This window comes from Malaclemys terrapin, chromosome 16, assembly GCF_027887155.1.
Source record: "Malaclemys terrapin pileata isolate rMalTer1 chromosome 16, rMalTer1.hap1, whole genome shotgun sequence".
NCBI classification, from domain to species: domain Eukaryota; kingdom Metazoa; phylum Chordata; order Testudines; family Emydidae; genus Malaclemys; species Malaclemys terrapin.
In genome coordinates, this window is record NC_071520.1 from 11,769,924 (window position 1) to 11,790,433 (window position 20,510).

Consider the following 20,510-nt stretch of genomic DNA (forward strand, 5'->3'; position numbering starts at 1 on the left):
GTTTCCCTGTGTAAATTATGCTATCTGTATATCAACAATGCCACAGTATCAACAGAGAAGGAAGTGGGTGGAATCGCTCCTGGATACTATATATCCAGGATACTAGGCACACAGAGGCCTTGGCCAGGAAATGTTCCCAGATAGATTTGCGCTTACTGCCTCAAATTCCTTCTTCTACCTATATGATAAATATCTACCTCTTTCATTCAGAGCTCTCTGCTTTGCCTCATCTAATTAAATGAAAGCTAATCCCTTTTAGTAATCACAGCAAGAGACATACTAATAAATTAATCAGTTCAAGCTATAAGCCACATAATGTCTCCAGGAAAGTTATAAAGAAAGGTCCAAGCCAGAAACCAAGTGTTCCCTGTTCTCCTGTAATAATATTTTCATGATTTTTAAAATTCACTGAAAAATAGCATATTTAAATAAAATTCACTGAAAAATAGCATTAACTTTACTGCAGTGATATCCTCAAACAAACCAGTACTGTGCCAGTGCATGAGAACCAGTTACTGAAAATGACTGTCTTAGTTTCAATGATGTGCAGCATCAGTGGTGAAAAAACAAATGATACACGTAAAATTTCAGCTTTAAAGAAACTACATGTGGCATACAGCTCTTCCACTCAGGACTGATTTAATGCTTTGATGAAGGAAAATCATGAGAAGACAACAAACTTTTGAAAACAATATTTAAGCCTTTGTTTAGTGACAAATATTAATCATACATCCTGTATGAAAGTTTTAAAAATATACTTGAGGAAGAGAGAAGAAATTGCTTCTATCCAGTTTCATTCTTTGATATTCCAACTCTATTTTTTTGTTGATTAAGATGAATCAATATTGATATATTATATATAGTTACATACTAAAAGAATTCAAGTAGGAATAATTATTGAGGCACAAGTTATTGCTTATTTTCAAATTTATTTCTGATTGTGCATGAATCTACACACTTTGCTAAACAGAATTAAAAACCAAGCTCTTTCACAAGGGACCAAATCTACCTGTCTGTTTTCACCGAACCTAGCACAAATAATAAGCGTTTTGCCAGTTATCACCCAAAACACTTCACTTCAGGGGAAGATTTAAGTCTTTAGGTACAAGAATTAAAACAACCAGATGCAGTATTCAAAATGTGACACCCTAGCAAACGCTAGGATTTTAGGAAGGTATTTATTTTTTACCTTGATCAATGGATTCATCTTATACAAAGCAAAAAAACTAATAATGTTAAGTCATCAGATGAATCTTCCTCAGTGGAAACCCATATATTGAAGGAGGATAAAAATAATCGTATTCAAAGTAACTATTGTAATACTTGAAATTAGACAATTGTTTGAATCTATTTTTATTATTTATATCATGACTATCACAATATTGTGACTAGAATTGGGTGTCAACGCATACTGGTGTCCATGTTTAGCATTAAGCTACATATTTATTCTCCTGTATGTTTATATCTATAGTCAGGACCACAAAGCATTTAAACATATGCTGTTGTATTTGTGATAAAAATAATTGGGACTTCCTTTTGTGCAAGTAATATATATATATATATTTTTTTTTAATTGAAAAAAATATACGTCCAGCATTTTAAATAGGAGTTTTATTCTTCATGGTGCCCCTTTTATGAGCTGCTTTTGTTAGTCCTTGGACCACACTACAAACAGGAACTATTTTTAGATACTTGGGAGGGGCAGACATATGGTGATGGGGGCCATATATGTACAGAGAGATTAGATTTTACCCCTACACTCACTGGCCCTGGACAGCTGACCCTGTGTCAAAATAGTGTATGGATCACCTTGGAGACCACAGACACCACAATAAGTTGACCTAGAATAGGGAGAGACTCCCTAAAAATATATTACGTCTCTAGCTGCCTTTCCTGCAGAAGTGAATCTCTTTCTATATGGAATTGTCAGGTCGAAGAACACAACGTAAGATAGTCTGACTTATGTCTCTTCAAACACACACACACAACCCAGGACCTGTGGAATCAGGAAATTGCAGCAGAAGACCAACACTGTTCATAAGTTAGGGGTATGCACAGCAGCTTCTTCCCCAGTCCAGTACTGCAGCGTTTCAGATGCCTCTCATATCCATGTTTTCTCTCTCTATAAGCTGTCTGCAGGTTCATCCCCTGGTCTTATAAACAAGGAGATAACCCTCTTCTCTCCCTTGCCAAGTTTGCTTCCAGGGATGCCAAAAATGCACAGAAGGGAAATAATGCAAAACCACAAGTCAGCAAAAACAGATGCTCCAGTTTCCAGTGAAAGGTACAATACAGCTATTATTTTGTTTAAACCCTCCATTGTTTGTAACACCCTCTTTGAAGTCTGAAAATTCTCTCTCTTTTTTCCGGGTATTTCCCATTTGGCAGCCTTCCCCTCTCCACTCCATGAAAACATACAATGGAGCGTAAGCCAACAAAGTAGGTACCAGAAAGGCAGTGGGAAAACCTGTCAGTGTGCTGTGTGTGTACCTGCTCACCTGGAATCCTGCTTAAATGTTTGAAATTCTCTATGCGATTCCCCCCTACACAAATAAATCCTTCAGTACTAGTCTTGTCTAAAGCTAAATCTATGCTTGCAGCTCAGAACTCAACAGCAATCCCAAAAAACCCAAGCCAGGGTATTAACACAATGGAATAAAAACAGTTGGGTAAGGAAATATTCCAATTTCACACTTCCAATGGGTTTCTCAACAATGAAAAAAAATTTTTTAACTACTAAATTAAAAAATTTAAATGTTTTAATTTTTAAAATACTTTAGGGTCCTTTTAAATACGATTACTCCCCAGAAACTTACAAGTCCCATTTATGGTACATAAAGCCACAAAATATTTTACTAACCCTATTTTAAATAAGCTGAAGCAGGTTGGGAAAGGGAAGCATGGAGGCTAGATCGCAGATAAATTCCTCACAAACTGTTACAGTCCAAACTGTTCACATCTGGACTCTTCGGATCAAATCCAATTTGGGTCCCAAGTAAAAGTCAGTTTAGGGATTTCAGTCTAGTCCCTAATATACATATGCCCAAAACACAACTGACCAAGACTCAGAAATGGAAGAGGAACAGAAGGATGCTACAGGTCAGATTGAGGCAGAGGAGCATGTCCTGCACTAGCACCAGTCCCTCATTTCCAGAAATGCCAAATTTACTCAACAACAGAAAACGGGGTGGGGTGAATAAAGTAGTTTGTAACTAGCTGCCTGTATGTTTTGCAACAAAAGAAACCTAACATATATATTATAAACTGTTTGGTCAATGTGGAACTGTATAATGTATTTAATATTCTGTACATGATATGGGGTTATGTAATTTTTCTGTTTTTTTTTTTTTTAACGGGTCATTTAGGGTACTACAGAACACGTCCATGCACCTGATATTCCTACTTCAGTTTCACGACAACTTAAAGACAAAGTGACAACACTAAAGATCTACAATCACTAGAGTAGAGAAAGCACCACCTTTGAAGGGACAAGCTCTCCTTAACGGTGTGGATGAGCTAGAATCATTAGAGATTAAGATAATATTGTTCTGTGGGAAATAGTTCTCAGCAGGTGTTCACAAGGGATCTAGATAAGAATTGCCTTCATACTAATTCTGAATAGTAGTCACATTTGCATGGTACATTCCCAATCCAGGGATCTCAAAGCTTTTCACAAATATTAATTCAGCCTCAACTTTCTTGTGAGACAAACAAGAATTACCCACATTTTCACAGAGGAAGAAATGAACGCATAGAGAGATTATGTGACTTGCCAAAGATCACGCTGCAACTCAGTGGCAGCAGTGAGAACACAACCAGTAATTCCTGATTCCCACTCCTATCTTTAGGGGTTAGACAGAGCAATCTCCTTCATATGCTGTAGACACACTTGTTATCAACTAGGATAATGAACTCATCACAAAACATTTTTCAATGCTCATATATGTAACTGCAGAATGCCAGTAACACATATACTGACTGTATTTCCTGCTTTAATAAAAAATGAGCAGGGGATGGCTTTATGTGGCTTTTATGCTAGATTCCATTTCAATACTCAACAGTTAGCAAATTTTGAAAGTGCATTAAATCTTCAGATATGCTACCAACTCTCTAGCATTCTAAGAGTACTCCAAGGCTGGGACATGAGAACATTTCTTCTACTGAGCACAAGAACTGAAGTTCCTTTAGAATCGCTGCAAACCCCATGCCTTATGCTTTATGCCAGTCAATCATCTTTAAATTCTATCACTAAAATACAAGTAAAAAAGAAACTGACTTAAACTGTCCAAGCTGCATCTGTTACAGCAATTGGTAGAAGAAATGTGTTGGCTGTACTAAGAAGTGAGAGACACCTACAGTTCTTAACATGTCATTACATTGGCTTTGGCAAGCAGGACTGGGAGGTGAAGAAAAGCGCTTTATGTCTTCTGTCGGTTCGGATAACAGAACACAATCCAGTTTTCCCCTTGTTGAAAGGAAGCAGAAAAGCATGTAGCAAAATGGGGCATGTGGTACAAACACATCACAAATATCTTACCTCCCATTCGCTTGCAAGCTTGATTGGTATCTCAATGCCCATTTTCTCCAGCTGCTCCTCCTTGTACTTTTCATATTGTCTGTATCCTGCATATCCCCCACCTGTGGCCAACAGAAAGTGGAAGGGGCGCAGTCGGAATGTTCGCACTACCAGTGCAGCGTGAAGCTTTCTCCTGTCTAACAAGAAGAGGCAGATCTTTAGGAAACAGGACAGCTACAGAGTAAAGATGAAGTTATAAAGGAGGAAGGTCAGATCAGATACTCGGAATGTTATAGATGCATGCAGTCATGTCCCACTGACACACAAGATGCATACAAGGTCCTGTTACTGAAGATGCACACACATAAAGATGGGTCACTGCTGACGTGCGCCACCAGGAGCCACTTCCTGAAAGCATGACTTGTGATTTAAAAGTATCGCTGATCCCCAACCTCCATATCAGAAGACACTCTGGAAATCATGAAAATCTTGTTTTCTCAGATTGTTTGGCTGGGGCCTGATGAAAACAGCCCCTATTATTGATGCATGAGGAAAGGAGCTGACAATATTTCCAGTACAAACTTTAAACAGACAAATCACGAGAAGTTAGCTGAAAGCTGACGCTGGCATGACACTGACCAAAACCAAAAGATCATATCCAGAATTCCTCCCTGGATTTTAAATATCCACTGGAGTGGTAAATGTCACCTGACCCCATTTCCAGCAAATATCTTAAAAGATAGGACGTACACTTGAATTCTAGCAGAAATGTAAAGATGAAGGCTCTTTCCACACCAGAAGCTTAACTGTTCTAACTACAAAAATATTTAAATATGGTTACTGCTTATACAATTTCCCTCTCCAAAGCAGACAGGGGTGGTATCAAACTGTATTATACCCCTCCCACTAGGAAGTGGGGATCTATAATACTATTTGGTTAGCACAGTTCTCAGCGATACAATCCTGTCAACACTGCTCAGGGAAGCTGCACTGGCACCTTGTAGCTAGCATCAAACACATTTAAGTAAGTCTGTAATTTCATAGACTTTAGAACAAAGGGGACCCTTAGATAATCTAGTCTGACCTCCAAGGGCAGCCTCCCCATTGGTGAATTGAACCCCAATCTCCCTTGTGACAGACAGGGATACTCACCACTAATAAGGAACATAGTTGTTCAACGTGCTGCTCCCAGAGTGTGCAGGATGGAAGCGTTTAACAAACTGCAGTGGTTATGGAGGGTTTTTGTTTCTTTGGTTTTTTAAATGTTCTCTTATGTTACTCCACATTTAAATGCTCTTTCCAATCTTTCTCCTCTATTTTTCCCTCCATTTGATATATGCATTACTGTAATTACTCCTGAGGGCAGTCTGTGCGAAAAATTTAAAAATTCTGCACACAATATTTTAAAAGTCTGCAAATTTTATTGGTCAAATAAATGTGGAGAGTCCAGCATGGCACTGGGGAGCACGGGCCACTAGCTGCACAAAGGTGGGAGATCACTGTGCAGCACCCACCCAACCCGGGACACGGACTCAGCAGGCGAGGCTGCACCCAATCCTGACATAGCACAAGGACTGGGCCTGCCCCAGAAACACCCCAAGGCTCTGCCCCTCCATGCCAGGTGCACCAGGTATGGACAGGCAGGCTCAGCAAGGCAGGATCAAAGTGTGGAGTGGCTTAGTGTGGGGGAATCCAGGTGTGGGTTAAGAGGGCTCTGTGTGGGGCAATCTGGGTACACGTGGCTCAGTGGGGGACCTGGGTGCAGGGGGATTGGATGCACAGGGACTTGTTAGGGGATTCTGGGTGCCATGGTAATGGAACTGTGCAGCGGGGTCCAGGTGAAGGTGGTTGGGGGTCAGCAGGGGGGAGAGGTCTGTGTGTGTCTGGGGATAGAGCTCGGCAGGGGGGTCTGGGTATGGGGGCCTCAGTGGGGGGATTCCAGATGCTGGGGGAGTGAGGCTCAGTGGGGTGGGGATCCAGGTGGTTGGTCAGGGTAGTCCAGGTGCAAGGAGAGTGGGGCTTGTCAGGCGGGGTCTGGGTGCAGGGGCTGAGGCTTGGCGGGATAGGCTGGGTATAAGGGGGTCTGGATGCACAGGGGTTGGGTGGATGGGGGGAGCAGCTCCCTGTACAGTGATCCCCCACCTCCGCAGCTGAGGAGAGATAGGTGCAGGAAGCGTGGTGGTGGTGGGAGTTTGCAGAGCTACAACTGGGGGAGAAAAATGGGGGTGGGTCTGACACAGCCCCAGATGCCGTGCAGGGGAAGAGGAAGTCCCATCCTTCCCAGCCCAGCCAGGACTAGCAGCTGAGCCTGGCGAAGAGTAGGAGCCACCAGCCGGATCTTCCCCAGTCCTGCCCCCTGCTCCACAGTGATTTACCTCTCTGCTGGCTGCCCCAGGCACCTGAAACATACTGCTGGGGAGGGTCGTATGACCACTCTTGTGGGTTCCCTTTGCTTCCCCATCAGAAAGTCATTTTTTCTGTGGGAAAGCAAATAAATCTGCGGGCAACATAAATTCTGTGCATCCACAGTGGTGCAGAATTCCCCCAGGAGTAATTACTCCTCCTGCTGCCCCCTGTCTCCTGCAACACAGTTTGCCTATGCTTCATTTGCTTTTCTGATTCCCTATTTCCTCTACTCTACCTTTCCTGCAATTTGTCTCCTCTTCACATTATCTATTTTTCATAGCTTCCATTTATATAGCCCCCTGGGTTTCTTTTATGGTTTACAACTATCTTTTTTCTACATTTGCCTTCCCTTCTTCAAATAGTCTGTATCTTTATTCTCCCTTGTCAGCTGGGCACATGGTCTGATATATACTTGTGTAATGGGACCTGGGACTAAAGGAGCCTGCCTTGAGGAAATAGGCACCATTAGTCCTAGAGATCAATTACTACGAAGTAAGAAAGCATAGCCTCATACATGAGGCTCAATCACCGATCTAGGCTGGATCATCAGGACTCTCATTAACATGGTACATTGCCCAATCTTGGGCAAGGAACGAACAGCTCACATCACAGTATTTTAGATTTATTTTCTATCTTTATATATGGTGTCCCTCAAAGAGGTGCTACTTTACCATGGTTAAATATTAGAGGTTTTTACAGTGAATAATCAGCTGCTGGAAACAGAAACAAGGCATTATATAGAATTACAGTATAATATAACTTTGTGGTTCTAACCATAGAGGTCCCAACCACCATAGCTTTCATTATGGCTAGATGATAAGGGGGATCCTGAAACCCTACGGTTAGATGCAGGCAGGGGAGGAGGGGTGTCCCTGAAACTTTTTTCGGTTGTAGCACTGGGTCATGGTATGGAAAACGTTCAGAACCACTAATGTTGCTAATAATAATGGTTAATTGGCAAGCTCCTCTGGAGAAACAAGAAACAAGACTTACACATTGCAATGTTTCCATTTTCTGGCAAGGAGGATACTTCTATGCTGCATTGTTACAGAGCAACAATGAGAGAGCAATAATAAGGAATGCCAATACCAGTACATTACAATAGCAGCACAAAACAAATGAGGGAAAGTGACAGCAGAAAACGTCCTCCCAAAATCTTTATAACAAAAACGTTAAAAAACCCAGGCTTAATAGGCTAATTGGGTATTTTAAAATGTGTTGATAATTCTGATATTCATACTGTAGCCAATCTGAGATTTCTCAACTAATGTACCACATCAAAGAGGCAGCACTAATGAATAAGAATCACTTGGTTTTGGAAAGAACTACCAAAGGAAAAAATCTGTCTGGGTGTGGATGATCTAGACTCAGTGGGGAGTAAGGAAGCACTGCCCAAAGAACAAGGTCTCAGAATCAATTTGCCAAAGAACTGGGTATCATGTCCATAACATTCCTCTGAAGAGTGGATGAACCAGAATCAAACACAAAGGGCCTGCTCCTGCTCCCACTGAAGTCAACAAGTAGCACTGGGCCCTGAGGTTAGGGATCACTTACATAATGTGCTAGTTTGTAAGAAACAATTATATTGACTCGTTAGGCATCTAAAAAGGACCAAATCCCTTTCTAGTAATGTGGGAACACAACGGTCAGATGGTTTATCAAAATCTGTGAAGTTTTAACCATGAGCAAAAAACAACTAGCCTAATATTCATCATTTTTAGTGCCTGGATGCTCTACTAACCTTCAGTGCTTACACTAAAAAAGGAAACTCGATAAAAGGACCCACCTATCAAGTTTTTGCCTCACTGAAGTCTTGTTTACTTTACTTAATTTCATTTTTATGCATATAAACTTTAAAAAGTGTACTCTGATCAACGTGCCTTAAAATCTATCTTTACGTATAATTAAGGCTACGACTCTGTGACTTCCAAAGACCTCCGTGACTTCAGCCTGCTGAGGCTGGGAGCTGCAGGACCCTGCCGCTGCCTGCGGTGGCCGGAGCTACGGCCCCCAAGCTCCTGGCCATTGCTGGCGCGGGGTACTCCATTGCTCCCAGCTCTGGGAAAAAATAAAGAATGTGGCAAAAAGGTTATGAAGCTCCAGAAAAAAAGTTTACCGCGAGAGGAAGATATTCAGTAAAGGATGGGGAAAATTTAGAATTGTTAGATGTTTGGGGGGAAAAGTCTCATTTATCTCTTTAAATTTATAAAAATATCTATAGCCACCCATCCTATGCTCATGGCACCTGCCTTAGTAAATAAATATGAACAACGTCCAATACATAAAAAGAGATCCAAAGCCCTCTAACACTCAGCTGCCCACCTCCCCTAAAACCAAAGGGGAAAAAAAAAAAAAAAAGAGAGGCTTTGCAGTGTGCCCAGAAGTTAACAAATCTAGGCTCCGGTGAAATAAAAGGGTAGCGAGTTCCAAAGTCAAAGTACCTCTCAGAGAAGAGCTCCCTCCTATTTATATCCAGGAGACTCCAGTTCAAGAGTCTCTACTGATTTCAGCTGTGATAGTATGGCATGAGGAGGAAATTCTCTCAGGTAACCAGATCCCAAACCATTTAGAGCTTCATGGGTAAAAATGTAGTACCTTGAATTCAACTCTAGAGTGACTGGAAGTTTTATCTTCTCCACACTCCCCAGCACAAGTGCCACAGTACTTCTAATTCAGGGAATGTGGGATCCAACCTTTGATCTTTGGAATGGCAGTGCAACATGCTGTGCCTAAGTCAAGTTATTTTTTCTGGCTGAACCTCCATCTCCTTGTAAAGGACAAAATAGGCTTTCAAACTCCAATGTGACAAGATTGCAGAAATTAGTTACTTATTTTGGCAACGGTGCCATGTTCAGTGCAGCCGATACTGCCCAGTGACTTCAACTGAACATCCCGTTCCCTAAAGCTATTAAGAGTGACGGGAGTTCAGCAGTGAGCTGAGCAAGGAGCTAAGGAAAGCTTTTGTCTAGGCAGATTTAAACAAGAGGAAACAGCATCTGAATAAGTTTAGGTCTTCAGATTAATGTTAGGACTTTGTACAGACAAGATCAAACTCACAGGTTGTTTCAGACCCCTTCTAACCTCTTAATTGGGATCAGCAAACAAGGAGAAGTGGAATTTTCCTTCTCTGGACACAGGGCAGGACATAAGACCCTGCTGCAACACTTCCTCCTCCTCCACCACACCACCACCCACCCAAAACAAAAGTGAACTATACAGAGCAATAGTGGATTGGGGGTGCTCGAATCCCACCAAACACTGACTTTATTGAACAAGAAAATTGTAGCTGTGTAAATATTAATAGGTTACTATGGATTAATTTAAAAGAATCGCACCATTCAGAAATGTATACATATCCTTTAGCAAAGGCTATCCTACGGGTCTGGGATAGAACTAGAGATAAAATAAATTCTTTTCCCTTGCCAGTGACACCCACTGCAAATAATCCACATTTTAACTCAACCCATGAACCAGAGAATTTTAAAAATTGGGAAAGACACCAAAGACATACATGGTTGAGCAGCTGTTCACCAAAGAATTTTTTAAACTTATTTAAAAATCAAAATTAACTTTAACTGGTTCACTCTCCCATGGTACCAGTACCTTCAAATTAGGTATTATGTTTCTCGACTGTCTAGAAAAGTCGTTTTATATAGAAAGCTAATTTTAATAGAAGCAATGGCTTCTGGATGATTAGGAAGCCCTCCTGAAAAATCTAATTTATATCAATCTTTGCAGACAGCTTTCCTAACAAAAAAAGTCCATATATGACATGCTGGGAAAAGGACCTGGATAGACAAACTATCCTAGAGGAAAGGGGTTTGATTTGGAAAAGAGGACCTGCAACCTCAGTCTGTAGCACACTAAAACAAAATTTCTTTAAGATACTGTTTCAGGGGTACTTGAGGTGCCAGTCAGGTTAAAAATACATGTATAGACTAAACGAGGATAATGTTGGAGAAATTGTGGTAGAAAGTTTTTATGTATATATGGTGGACAAGTCCAATTGTTAGAGAGCATTGGAATTGTAATATTGGAAAAAACAAAAGGCGTCCAAAACTAGAGGAATGGTTCCAAAAAATGTGGTAGTTATGGGGAAATTAATGCAGCAATTACATACCCAACAAAGTAAACAGAAGACAAATAGATATTTAGATATCTGGTTGCTATTTATTCAATCCTTGGACAAACAAACAAACAAAAGTACTTCTTCACATAACACACACTCTGCCTGTGGAATTCATTGTCAGGGGATGCTGTGAAGGCCAAAACTATAACTAGGTTAAAAAAAGAATTTAAGTTCACAGAGGATGGGTCCATCAATGGCTATTAGCCAAGATGGTCAGGGACACAACCTCATGCTCCGGTTGTCCCTAAGCCTCTGACTGCCAGATGCTAGGACTGGACGACAGGGGATGGATCACTTAATAAATTGCTCTGTTCTGTTCATTCCCTCTGAAGCATTTTGGCACTGGCCTGTCAGAAGATAGGACAATGGGCTAGATCAGTGCTCTTCACTATTTTTGAAGTGTGGACCACTTTGGCAAAAAAAACTTCAATGTGAGAGCCACATGGGGTGGGGTCGAGGAGTTTGGAGTGTGAGAGGTGGCCCAGGGTAGGGCAGAGGGTGGGGTGTGGGGGTAAGGGCTCTGGGGTGGGGCTGATGATGAGGCGTTTGGGGTGCAGGCAGGCTGAGAACAACCCCCAGCCTTCTCCCTGCTGGCAGAAGCTAGCTCTGGAGAAGGGGCCCTCTTTTCCCCCTGCCGGCAGGCAACACGGGAGCTCCGGGGCCGGGGGAGAGGCCCACAGCAGCCCTGCAAGGCCCAACTTGCTCCCCTCCCCAGTTCTCCTCCCCCGGTCCCTGCTGCATAGCCCTTTAGAGCTGCTATGCAGCTGCGCAGCTTAGAGGGAACTTAGGGAGCCGCACTTAGGGGCGATGGGAGCTGCCACCGGCTCGCGGGCCTTGCAATGAAGAACATTGGGCTAGATGAACTATTGGTCTGACCCAGTATGGCCATTTTTATGTTTTTCTCATGTACATTTACCTGCAGAAAAAACAGCACACCTGTCCAATATTTTTAAATATTAATGTTTGATACTTGCCTGTTTTGATAAATAGGAGTAGAGTCAGTAGTCTCACTGAATTTAATAAAATCACCAGAAACAACACATCTTGGATGGTGCTAAGAGGCTCACTCTGTAATATGGTGACACCTTATTAATGAGAGATTTGATTATTATATTACTGCATAATGTTTCTCTAAACACAATAAAAAAAGCTCACAGTTGTAATGATTATCATTTAGTTTCTGATATTTATATGGCAAGGATTTATCAAACTTCCTAAATAAACAGTTATATGAAAATGAACTGTAATATTTGCCCTCAAAGTGAGAGGGCCATGCCCAGATCGGCAGCATAACTATGAGGGCAAATATTATTCTGTACATGCCACCGCGTCTTAAGCCTTGCTCCAGCTACATGGAAAATTATGCTGGATTTCAACTCTACGCTGGAAAGGCAACGGTCCCTCCCTTAGCCCTGCCCTGATTCCCAAGTTCAGAGTCGTTAAGGCTACAAATAACTTGGAGTTCTAATCAACCTTAAGTTGTATTTAATCCTTCCACTTGTTACATAGCTATCACATGGCTGAAATTGGACTTCAAGGTCACAATTTATGTCCTGTTTTGAGGGAGGTATGTTTTTAAAAAAACAAACAATAAATAAAAATCAAACAGGTTTCAGCCTGCTAATCTATCTGCTAAGCTCTGTTGCTTTTCTTCATATTATTCATGATTGGTTAAGCCTGATGTCCCCATACTAAATCATTCACTTGACAGCATAAAACTCAAAAATATCCTCTCAGAAGGTTTCATATTAGTTAAAATGGTGTGGTTTATCGTCAGATTTATTATCTATGATTATGTTATTACACAGAGCTCAGTATGCATCCATACAAACTCCTTCATCTTCACAATTTCTGTCCAGCAAGACCTGCAAGATAGACAGACCTGGCTGGGTTCTTGAGCCACAGCCTTTTTGCTACAGGTACTCTCAAGCAATTAACTATCAAAGGAGGTCAGAACAAATCATGAAACCAGTCTATAGAAAGATGAGACTTACTCATTAATGACCCAACCTCATTCCAAGTCTCTTACAAAATGCTGACTCAATTACTTTGACTGGTTCTAAAATAGGTATCAAAAGAATAGCAGTTTCGAGGTTCAGTATTTGCGGAAATAGGACATTGCCAATACAAGCCCTTTAAAAATTCCCTAGAGTACACTTAATGGCCCAGTATTAGTAATTTAAAAGGAAATGTGTTCTAGAGCAAAGGCTTAGGAGCCAGGAAGGTACTGTGTAATAAGAATGATTTGGACACTAGCTTGTTGTTTGATTTGCATATCTTAATTTCCTTGTGCTTCAATCAACCCAACTAGAAAAAGAGGTAAATCAGGAACACCTGGTTCCTATGGCTTGGTGGTTAGTGCTCCATCCTGCTATGCAGATGTACATTTGAGACCCAGCCTCCCACTCACCAAGATGAAAAAAACCTGCAGTGAACCACACAGCTCCTGGGAAAGACAGGGAGTGCTTTGCATTAAACAACAGTATCATCTCTGGTAGATTAAAAAGTAACGTCAGTGAGTTCCAGAGGAAGCGCAATTGATACTTGAGATGATTTTGAAATTGCCTGTGATAAGTTATGAATATTATGTGTTGACCTGATTATTGTGATGTCTACTGTATGGTTATAAGTTAATTCAATAACAGTATTGTTAGGGAGAGTGCAGATCCTGAGATGCGTTTCCCAACAAACATTTAAGAGAAAATGCAAGAGCCGTTCACTTTGATGCTCTGGCTTGACACCTTCCAGAGCTCATCAACCTGGTTTTGGGGCAGCCGGTCAAAGCCTGTGAGCAGACACAACAAAGAAGTTTGTCTGGATTTAAAGACGCAACCCCTCAAAGGACAGAGGAAGAGCTAAGGTGAACTCAGTTTCCAGAGGTTCAGAGTCTGGGGTAAAATAAGCCTGCCTAGGACTCTAGCTAACATGGACATGGGTGTAGATCTTTTGTTGTTTTAAAATCCGCTCTCTCATGTGATGCTTTGTCCCTCCTGTTAATATTAAACAATACTTCAGTTTAAGAAGTCTGGTTGGTCACTATTCACCACTGGTACAAGCTCCCAAAGAAAAGAATTGCAGGTACTGAACCCAGTCAGAGCTGCTTGGGTAAGCATGGCTGATGCACAATATTGTACCCTAGGACCTGGTTTAAGACTGGGAGAATCACAGATTCCACTCAGAGAGAGGTAAGGGCTAGCGAACCAAGACCTGAGTTGGCTGCACTCACAGGCCAAAGAGGAATAAGAAGAGCAGCTAGCTTTGTAACCATGACTATTGTGCTCAGATTGAAAGGAAGGCAGCTATGATGCAAAGCTTTGAGGATCTTCGGAACTAAAGAGTGTGAAAAACAACTCAAAAGAAAAACCATGTGCTGCAGTCAAGATTTCCAGGTAACTAAAATACCCTCAACTCCACCCCAACAAAAGTATTTCTAGTTTCTGGGGAAACATCCCCCTGCATGGTTGAAAGTGAGATCAGTTCTGCTTTTCCTGCTTTAGCAGAGGTCGAGCAGTGTTCTGGAGAAACCTCTCTTGAATAGCTATTGAATAGTGCTATTGTAGCCGTGTTGGTCCCAGGATATTAGAATTGCTGTCATTTCAATCTACTCCTCCACAGGTAATGGCAGATCAGGGACAAGAGAAAGGAAGCTGTTTGCCATGATTGGGGAAGCTTACAATAGCAATCCAGACTATTTGTCTGAAACACTCTTGCTGCTTAAGTTAAAAATTCTCCTTCCCTAGTATTAGCCAATATGAGGTCAATCAAAGTTTTATCTATCTTCTGCATGGACAGTTTCTACAGTGAGAAGTGGAGATTTGCCAGTTTTATGGGAGGAAATACGCTGGAAACACAGGCACTGATTCCAAGAGCAATATACACACAATATTTCAAGTATGTATATACCAATTACATCCCTATTTAATGTAACAGGGGAAAAAGAGATTCTATTACTACCAATTTGCCTTCATTACATATTTCTTCCTTTCACATACCAATGTAATACTTTGTGTTGCTATAGTACCTTCTATCCAAAGATTTCAAAGAACTTGACAAAGAATTAAGCCTTATCAAAACTCCTATGAGATGTGTAAATATTCTCATTTTACAGATAGGAAAACAGAAGCACATATAAGAGTTAAGTGATTTTTGCAAGGTTACACAGTAAGTTCATGGTACAGCCAGAAACTGATTGCAGTCTCTTGACTCAGTCTTTTGCTTTAATCACTAGGCCATCGTACCCCCAACAAGACTTACCTATTTGTAATCACCTGTTACTTCAGCTTTGAACTGCTGTATTTGGACAGAGCACCAGCAACCCTGCAACTGAAAATATATAGGAGAAAAAGATCCCTCACATACCAGTGAAAAGGGTTCTGAAAGATGGCTGTTTCCAGATGACCAGATTCTTCCTCAGAGAGAGGTTCTTGTGCCAGGAGAAACTACAGTCAGTCAGTACACTATATACAACAAAAAAGAGACAGGTGTCTAAATATGGACATATTTTACCATGTAAGTGTATATAATTAAACAAATACATCTAGATAAGCTGTATATTCAGAAGCAGACTCACAAATAAGAAATAATCTCAAAGAGTATCACGAAATTCCTATTGAACCCATTACATCCTAGCCTACTCTAACAGTTCTTCCACCATCTCTAGGAGATTGTGTCAACGTCTCTCACAAGATTTGGGTTATTTAAATGTTTAATCCAGTTTATCTTGATTTTTTTTTCTTTCAAAATATCTATCCATGTTCAAGTTACATTAATGCTGTTACAGAGATTCACCCTTTGAGGGAGGTATTGTGTGTGGATCTCTGGTACATCCTTTCCAGTACAATTTATTAATGGCTTCACCACATATATATTTTGTTCTATTTCCACCATGTTTGTGACTGTGAATACAATTTGCTTCATACCTTGTTCTTATTTGCAATGCTGTTTGGGGCAAGATTTATTCCAGTTAAGATTTTACAATATTCTGTACAGTTAGATCACTTTTTAAATTCTAAGGTCATCTTCTGTTTTATATACTGCCTGGACCCAGATTTTCTACAGCCTGTTTGCAAAGTTCTGTCTCTCTCTCTTTTTTTTAAAACAGCAAATTAGTGCTGGTAAGAGGAGTTGAATGAGTGCCCTGGAGCCCAATTCTTCCCCTACCAGACACCAATAACTCCTTCTGAAGTTAATAAGAGTTTATTTGTATCATGCCAGAGAGAGAACACGGGCTCTGGAGACTTGCCAACATGCATCAACTTCAATCTGGAGGGAATGTTTACAATGGAGAAAGGAGTTCAGTCACCATGGTCAATTCAAATGGCCTCTTGCCAACTCTGTTGGTAGATTCTGTAGTGTGATCATTTGGCCCCAGAAACATTTAATCTCAAATAGGTCAGTAAACAGCTGTCACATGGGAACTTCTTTCAGTGACAACTCATTTCATGCAGACTCAAACATAAAGGTTAGAGGGTCCATGTCTATTATGGGTCTTGTGAAACATCCAGTCCCTTTATTTTTAGAATCACGCTATGGACTATCTAGAGCTTAGATTCTTTATCTCTTTCCCTGTTACTCTGTGTATTCTTGAACCATGATGCCAAGTGGCTCTGCCGCTCTGAATACACATAGTGAAGCTCTTAACAAGCCAGCACAGTGAGGAGCTTCTCTCAAGAATTACACATTTAAAATTTACAGTTTAAGCTTTTCCACAACTATGCATCTGAAGAGGAGACATCAGAGCGGGAACAGGAGAAATATGCCTGTTCAAAGTCTGTGAATAAACATGTTCTTGAAGCTTGGTCCCGCCATATGCTGCCACTGGATGGGACTACAGGCCCAAGTTATTAGAAAATGAGAGCCAAGTGTTCTAGTGCTAATGAGTGTATCCTCCTGAGAAGGACGGAGCTCTTGCAGAAGCTAGTACAACCTACTCATCCCGTAAATGTGGGTGCCATGAGTGATATGTCTCAGTAGCTCTCTCTCTCAAATCTCTGTGTTCTTTTGGTTTGACAGCACACTGAACTCAAAAGTGTCTTACTACGCTATAAGGCATTGCACCAATTAGAGTCTTTGGATTACATAAATTGTCATTTCCTTATGTGCATGTCACAGTCTGATCAATGGAGGGCTCATAACTGTTTGACTTTAGGACAGAGTCCTACACATCTACAGACTTTACACTTAGGACACATCTCCTTTATTAAAATTCTCCAAAAGGCACCCAAGAATAGCCTCTCTCTTGTCCCACACTGATTGTGCGTAAACTGAGGCCATGTCTATACAACAGATGCTACAGCAGCACAGCTATGATGCTGTAGTGCCATAGACCATGTCTACACTACAACGCCACAGCTATTGTGTTGAAGCTGTGCCGTGATAGTTGAGCAATGTAGACTCCTACATCAATGGAAGGCGGTTTTCCGTCAGTGCAGTCAATCCACCTCTCCAAAAGGTGGTACCTAGGTTGACACAACCATTCTTCCATCGATCTAGCCGCGTCTACCCTGGAGCTTAGGTCAACCTCAGTGCAGTGCTCAGGGTGCAAAATTTTCACACTTGAGCAACACAGATAGGTCAATCAAAATTTAAAGTGTAGATTTGGCCATAGTGTAGCCACTTTGTTGGAAAATATTTTCCTTATAAGTTTAAGGTTTACTATGACTTAGTTGTCACATAAGCATTCCTTTATTAGTCCCAAAGGCCACTTGGTGTTGGTTACATCCAAAGTACAGATATAAGCATATACAGCTATATTCTATAACCCTCAACAATACAGTTATAAATACTGGCCAAAACACTTACAACAGATTCAGGCCCAGGAGACACCTTCTTACCATCGTGTGACCCAGAGGGGTAATGAAAAGCTCTGACAGCCCCTAAAAACCTTGCTTTTTATACACTAAGTGACCCTGTTAGCATCTACAAACTCAAACATTTAAATGTATGACTATTTATCCTCATTCCACTATAACAAAACATACAGGGGAGGCGGGGGGCATTTAAGAATCACATAGCAACCGTGTGACCCAGTCAAAAGAACTGTGGACTGCGACTCAGAAATCCTGGGCTCTATTCTTGGCTCTGCTATTGGCCTGCTGGATGACCTTAGCCAAGTCACTTTACCCTCTCTCTGTCTCAGTTTCCCCATCTGTAAAATGGGGATAACAACATTTCCCTCCTCAAAGTTCTTTGAAATATGCTGATGAAAATTACGAGTTAAGAGCTTGGTATTGTCACCATTACCTGGCCATAGCAACATCTCAATGGCAAATCTACATGATAACAGCTATGACCACTAACTCCCACTAACAACATTTTTCGGTTTAAAAAAAAAAAAAAGCACTAGAAAATTCACTGACAAAAAGCTTCATTAACTCAGAGTTACGGTTGCCCTTTGGTATCTCATACCTGTCCAGAACACAGAATTCAGCAAAACTCAACCCTCTGAAAACCGGGAAATGAAGAGTTAAGATATATATTCACACAGCCACAACTCTGCCATCTTTGAGTAATGCTCCAATACAGCCATAGCACATACTTGCATTCAGCTCCTGTTCAGTATAGTGCAAAAGCAACCTATAGCTGTTCCACACTCAAACTAGCCTACTCCACAAGAAGCATACCACATGCCTTATGCACATGCTATCTAACGCTGTGCTTTCACTTGTCCGCCATTAAACCCACAGTCATGTCCCATCCAACTGCTAACACCCGATGGCAAGAACATTCCTGTGCCCCGCCAATTACACAAGCTACTCAAGGGAGCGCAGTGCTGAATCTCCCAAGGTACACGGGAACCTCTTTCCCTGGATCACACACACTGGGCTCAGGGAAAGGGGTTCACACACACCCTTGAGGGGTACAGCCCCCCAAGTGGCCTCATATAATAAATCAGATCTCTGCCAAGATGCTCCACATAATCCTGCCACCATTCATACAGGGAATGCAGCTGGAGTCCATGTAAGGGCTAATGCTAGATCCTGGGAAGCAAAGTTGGGGTTGTACTTAACTCTGAATTGCCTGATTTTCCCAAGTTTGAGTTTTGATGAACTCTGTCTTCTGGTCCAGAATGGCACAATGGGGCAAACTTAACTGTAGGTTAAGGGAGGTTTTTTTGTCAGTAAATCAGTCTTGTCACTTTGCCCTCAGTAACTAGAACCTATGTATCTGTCTGTCCTCGATAACCTGAAGTATAGCAATGAACACATATGTTCAGACTCTCACTCCCAATGTATCTGAGCTGAGAGGGATTGTCTGTATGGAAGGAGATGAACGAGGGAGGCTGAGTTCAGATCCCCTCTGCCCTCACTGACCGTAGCTGAGGGATGTGGGGGGCGGGGGGTGTGCCAAGCCCCAGCTCTTCCGCCCTCACTGACCCTAGTTGAGGGGTGTGTATGTGTGGGGGTGCCCAACCCCAACCCCTCTGCCCTCAGTGACCCTAGTTGAGGGATGTGGGGAGGGGGTACCAAGCCCCAGCCCCTCTGCCCTCACTGACCCTGAGGGGTGTGGGGGGGGGGGGGGCAGCCCCAGACCTCATAGACCCTAGCTCAGGGACGTGTGTGTGTATGGGGGGGGTGGGGGTGCCAAGCCCCTGCACTCACTGACCCTAGCTCAGAGACATGTGTGTGTGTATGGGGGGGGGGGGTGCCAAGCCCCAGCCCTCACGGACCCTAGCTCAGGGACATGTGTGTGTGTATGGGGGGGGGGGTGCCAACCCCCTGCACTCACTGACCCTAGCTCAGAGACATGTGTGTGTGTATGGGGGGGGGGTGCCAAGCCCCAGCCCTCACGGACCCTAGCTCAGGGACGTGTGTGTGTATGGGGGGGGGTGCCAAGCCCCTGCACTCACTGACCCTAGCTCAGGGACATGTGTGTGTGTATGGGGGGGGGGTGCCAAGCCCCTGCACTCACTGACCCTAGCTCAGGGACATGTGTGTGTGTATGGGGGGGGGGGGGTGCCAAGCCCCTGCACTCACTGACCCTAGCTCAGAGACATGGGTGTGTGTATGGGGGGGGGGTGCCAAGCCCCTGCACTCACTGACCCTAGCTCAGGGACGTGTGTGTGTATGGGGGGGGGGGGGGTGCCAAGCCCCTGCACTCACTGACCCTCGCTCAGAGACATGGGTGTGTGTATGGGGGGGGGGGGGGTGCCAAGCCCCTGTTTCCTCAGCAGCTTTGGGGGCGGGCGGGTTCAGAGCCCGTCTCCACTCTCCCCACAGCGACACGTGCCGGGGTCTCCCAGGTGACAGCGGGGGGACGCCAGGGCAAGGACCCGCCTCCGGCTGCCAGCGGACAGGCTCGGACGGTTCCCCACCCTGTGCCCGCAGTGACCTGCCCTGCCGAAGGAGGCAGGTGCCCACCAGCCTGTCTCCTCCCCGGCCCCCCCCCTACCTGCTCCTCCGCAGCGCAGCCCCGCACATTCGCTCCATGGCCGTCGCCATCTTGCAGCGAACTGCCGCA

The 20,510-nt window shown here is 42.8% G+C and overlaps 1 protein-coding gene across 3 annotated transcripts in view; it reads right to left on the bottom strand.

Annotated features, from left to right (window-relative positions):
• Nucleotides 1–20,502, bottom strand: part of PISD (phosphatidylserine decarboxylase) — a 41,657-nt gene extending 21,155 nt beyond the window's left edge. The window contains exons 1-4 of one of the 3 annotated variants that reach the window (XM_054006024.1): nt 20,442–20,502; nt 15,411–15,508; nt 12,026–12,136; nt 4,538–4,713 (exon numbers count right to left, since the gene is read on the bottom strand). In XM_054006024.1, coding sequence (XP_053861999.1) covers nt 4,538–4,713; nt 12,026–12,136; nt 15,411–15,508; nt 20,442–20,491 — 435 coding nt within the window. In that variant the 5' untranslated portion in view covers nt 20,492–20,502. Of the gene's footprint in view, nt 1–4,537; nt 4,714–12,025; nt 12,137–15,410; nt 15,509–20,441 lie in introns of those variants that run through there. The other 2 variants (XM_054006025.1, XM_054006029.1) reach the window with 2 other exon arrangements.
• Nucleotides 20,503–20,510: the final 8 nt, after the last annotated feature.